The 2,215-nt window shown below is 44.9% G+C and overlaps 1 protein-coding gene across 1 annotated transcript; it reads right to left on the reverse strand.

Annotated features, from left to right (window-relative positions):
* Positions 1–471: 471 nt before the first annotated feature.
* LOC125012551 (C5a anaphylatoxin chemotactic receptor 1-like) lies at positions 472–2,215 on the reverse strand. The gene has a single exon (XM_047592547.1). The coding sequence runs from the start codon at positions 1,734–1,736 to the stop codon at positions 834–836; it is 903 nt and encodes a 300-aa protein (XP_047448503.1). The 5' UTR covers positions 1,737–2,215; the 3' UTR covers positions 472–833.

A 2,215-nucleotide genomic window follows, 5' to 3' on the forward strand; every position in this document is an offset into this window, starting at 1 on the left:
AATGATTAGACAAAACAGAGACATTTGTACGAGTTCATAACAAACCCAGTTGCAAAAACGTGCACATCCCTGTCTTTGTGGAGAATAAGTTCAGACCCCAGTTGAGAGTTCACTGGTGAGAATGCTGCTCGTAAACGTACATTTGAAAACTGATATTGTCATGACACAAATGGATAAACAGTATAAATTTGACATGATCCGACTGAGCTGAATTGTGAAGTAGATGCGTGTAGTTTCGATCATTTCAGAGCAGCAATATTTCACCTTAACAATAACGGGAACACATCAACTCGAGCAGCTGCCATTGCGTAACAGAACTGGATTCGTTATCATTAAACATGTGCCTCAAATTTTGCTTCACGTCATAGAAAATGTACTTCTACAGTTACAACGAACCTTACAAGTCCTATAGCTTAGCGACAGTCGTTTGTTTGCCTTATTGAAAGTTGAAGATCTGAAGAGATAAAAAAAAAAGATGAAAAAACGTTTTGTTGTATAATTACAACATTGGATACAGGGACGTGACTCGTTTAACCTTTATTGTAGCATCTGATAAATTGTAACGATAAAATGATGATGTGGAGAAACAATTTATCCTTCCCAGATTAAATTTCTGAGGGAGGCTTAAGCGAAAGGATTGTTCTTGTATTTTGTCTATGGCACATAGAGGAAGAATATTTCGACTAGCTTCATTCACCTGATCTATCTCAAACGTGTCCCTTTTATGATGTCGTTGCAGGCAGCTTCCAGGCAAAACCAATTCTGAAAGAAAAAAAGAGAGAGATAATATTACAGTCAAAAACAAATTTTGGAGAAAACTGCTTGCCCGTCTCTCACCTTAGCCTGCGTGTGGGGCAGACCCTGCGCCACACTGTTCTCCACACGGCCAGGCGCAGCGCCGGACTTCCCCAGATGTACACAGCGGGGGTGACCAGCGCGTTGAGGCGCGCCATGGTGGCGAACAAGTTGGTGGCTTCGTTCCTAAACCTCAGGCCTTTCCTGGTCAGCTGTCTGACGATAATATTGACAAAGGAGGGACACCACAGAGCCAAGAAGCAAATCACCACAAACACGATGATGCGCAGCGACTCGTTCTTGTTGTCTCTGTCGGCGCTGGGGGCCTCTCTCGCCAGGTGATTCCTGGCTATGATGTACAACTTAATCGTCATGAGCACCTTGATCAGAACTATAATCTGGAGAGTCATGACACCGAACGCGTTTATCTGAGCCGCCTTTGAGATGGGCACCATGTTCTGCACGGTGAGGATGGTGTATGTGTAGATCCAGCAAAAAGCACAAATCGAAACGACAACCGACTTTGCTACGTAGCGGTTGTAAAAGAACGGGTGACACACAGCGAAGTACCGGTCGAACTGAGCGAAGAGGAAGGTCAGCACATTAACGCCTAGAAATGACGGTAGGATGTAGTACGTCCCGTTCCTCGAGGGGTAGCCCTCTTGCACGTCGAAGAGGCCGAGGTAATAAACCGAGAAGCCGGTCAGAGTGTCACTGATGCTCGTGTTCAGCATAAATATGAAACGGTTCTGGCCTCGCAGAGACCGCGTGGAGGATATCGTGACGACCACCGAGCCGGCGACGAGCACGGCGCTCGTGGCGAACAGGATGTGGAAGATGAAGACGACGAAGTCCTCGGGGGTGCTGAAGTCCACCGACAGAGGGATGGTGAAGTTGAGGAGCATCCTGACGCTCCGCCGGAAGACGAGCACCGATTGCATTTATAGATGGATGGTCCCACCCGTCAGTTTTCCAGTAATCTCCGGAGGATGTGAGTTTCAGCATAAGCATGGTGACATGTTTGCAGGTACGGACATATGGAGAGAACCAAATAGGCCTCAAGAGGTCAAAGGTGTTGTTTGGTTTCCACTCTCTTGCAGGCTTGGTGGAGGATTTATATGAAGTTATAATCATTTGTTCAAATCTTTCATTCAAGATCACACCTATATCAACAAATATTTTCAAATGACAAAAAAGCAAGAGGCAGGATATCTGCAGTTTGTGGCTTTTTGTTCTCGATTAAATCTTCCCTTTTATGGTCACAATGTAGGATCAGAAATCTCTACTTAATCATCTGTCCCATTACGCATTTCTCATGACCTGTGCGTGTAGTTATAACTGAATTAGATAATCATTTGCCGTTTTAAGAACATCACTTTATACCATCACATTAAAGTATATTCAGTGTGCAGCCACTAGA

Source organism: Mugil cephalus, chromosome 8 (genome assembly GCF_022458985.1).
Source record: "Mugil cephalus isolate CIBA_MC_2020 chromosome 8, CIBA_Mcephalus_1.1, whole genome shotgun sequence".
Taxonomy (NCBI): domain Eukaryota; kingdom Metazoa; phylum Chordata; class Actinopteri; order Mugiliformes; family Mugilidae; genus Mugil; species Mugil cephalus.

What these genes read in the sequence shown, in the direction of transcription:
- LOC125012551 (XM_047592547.1), bottom strand. Translation starts at nt 1,736, where the DNA reads ATGCAATCGGTGCTCGTCTTCCGGCGGAGCGTCAGGATGCTCCTCAAC.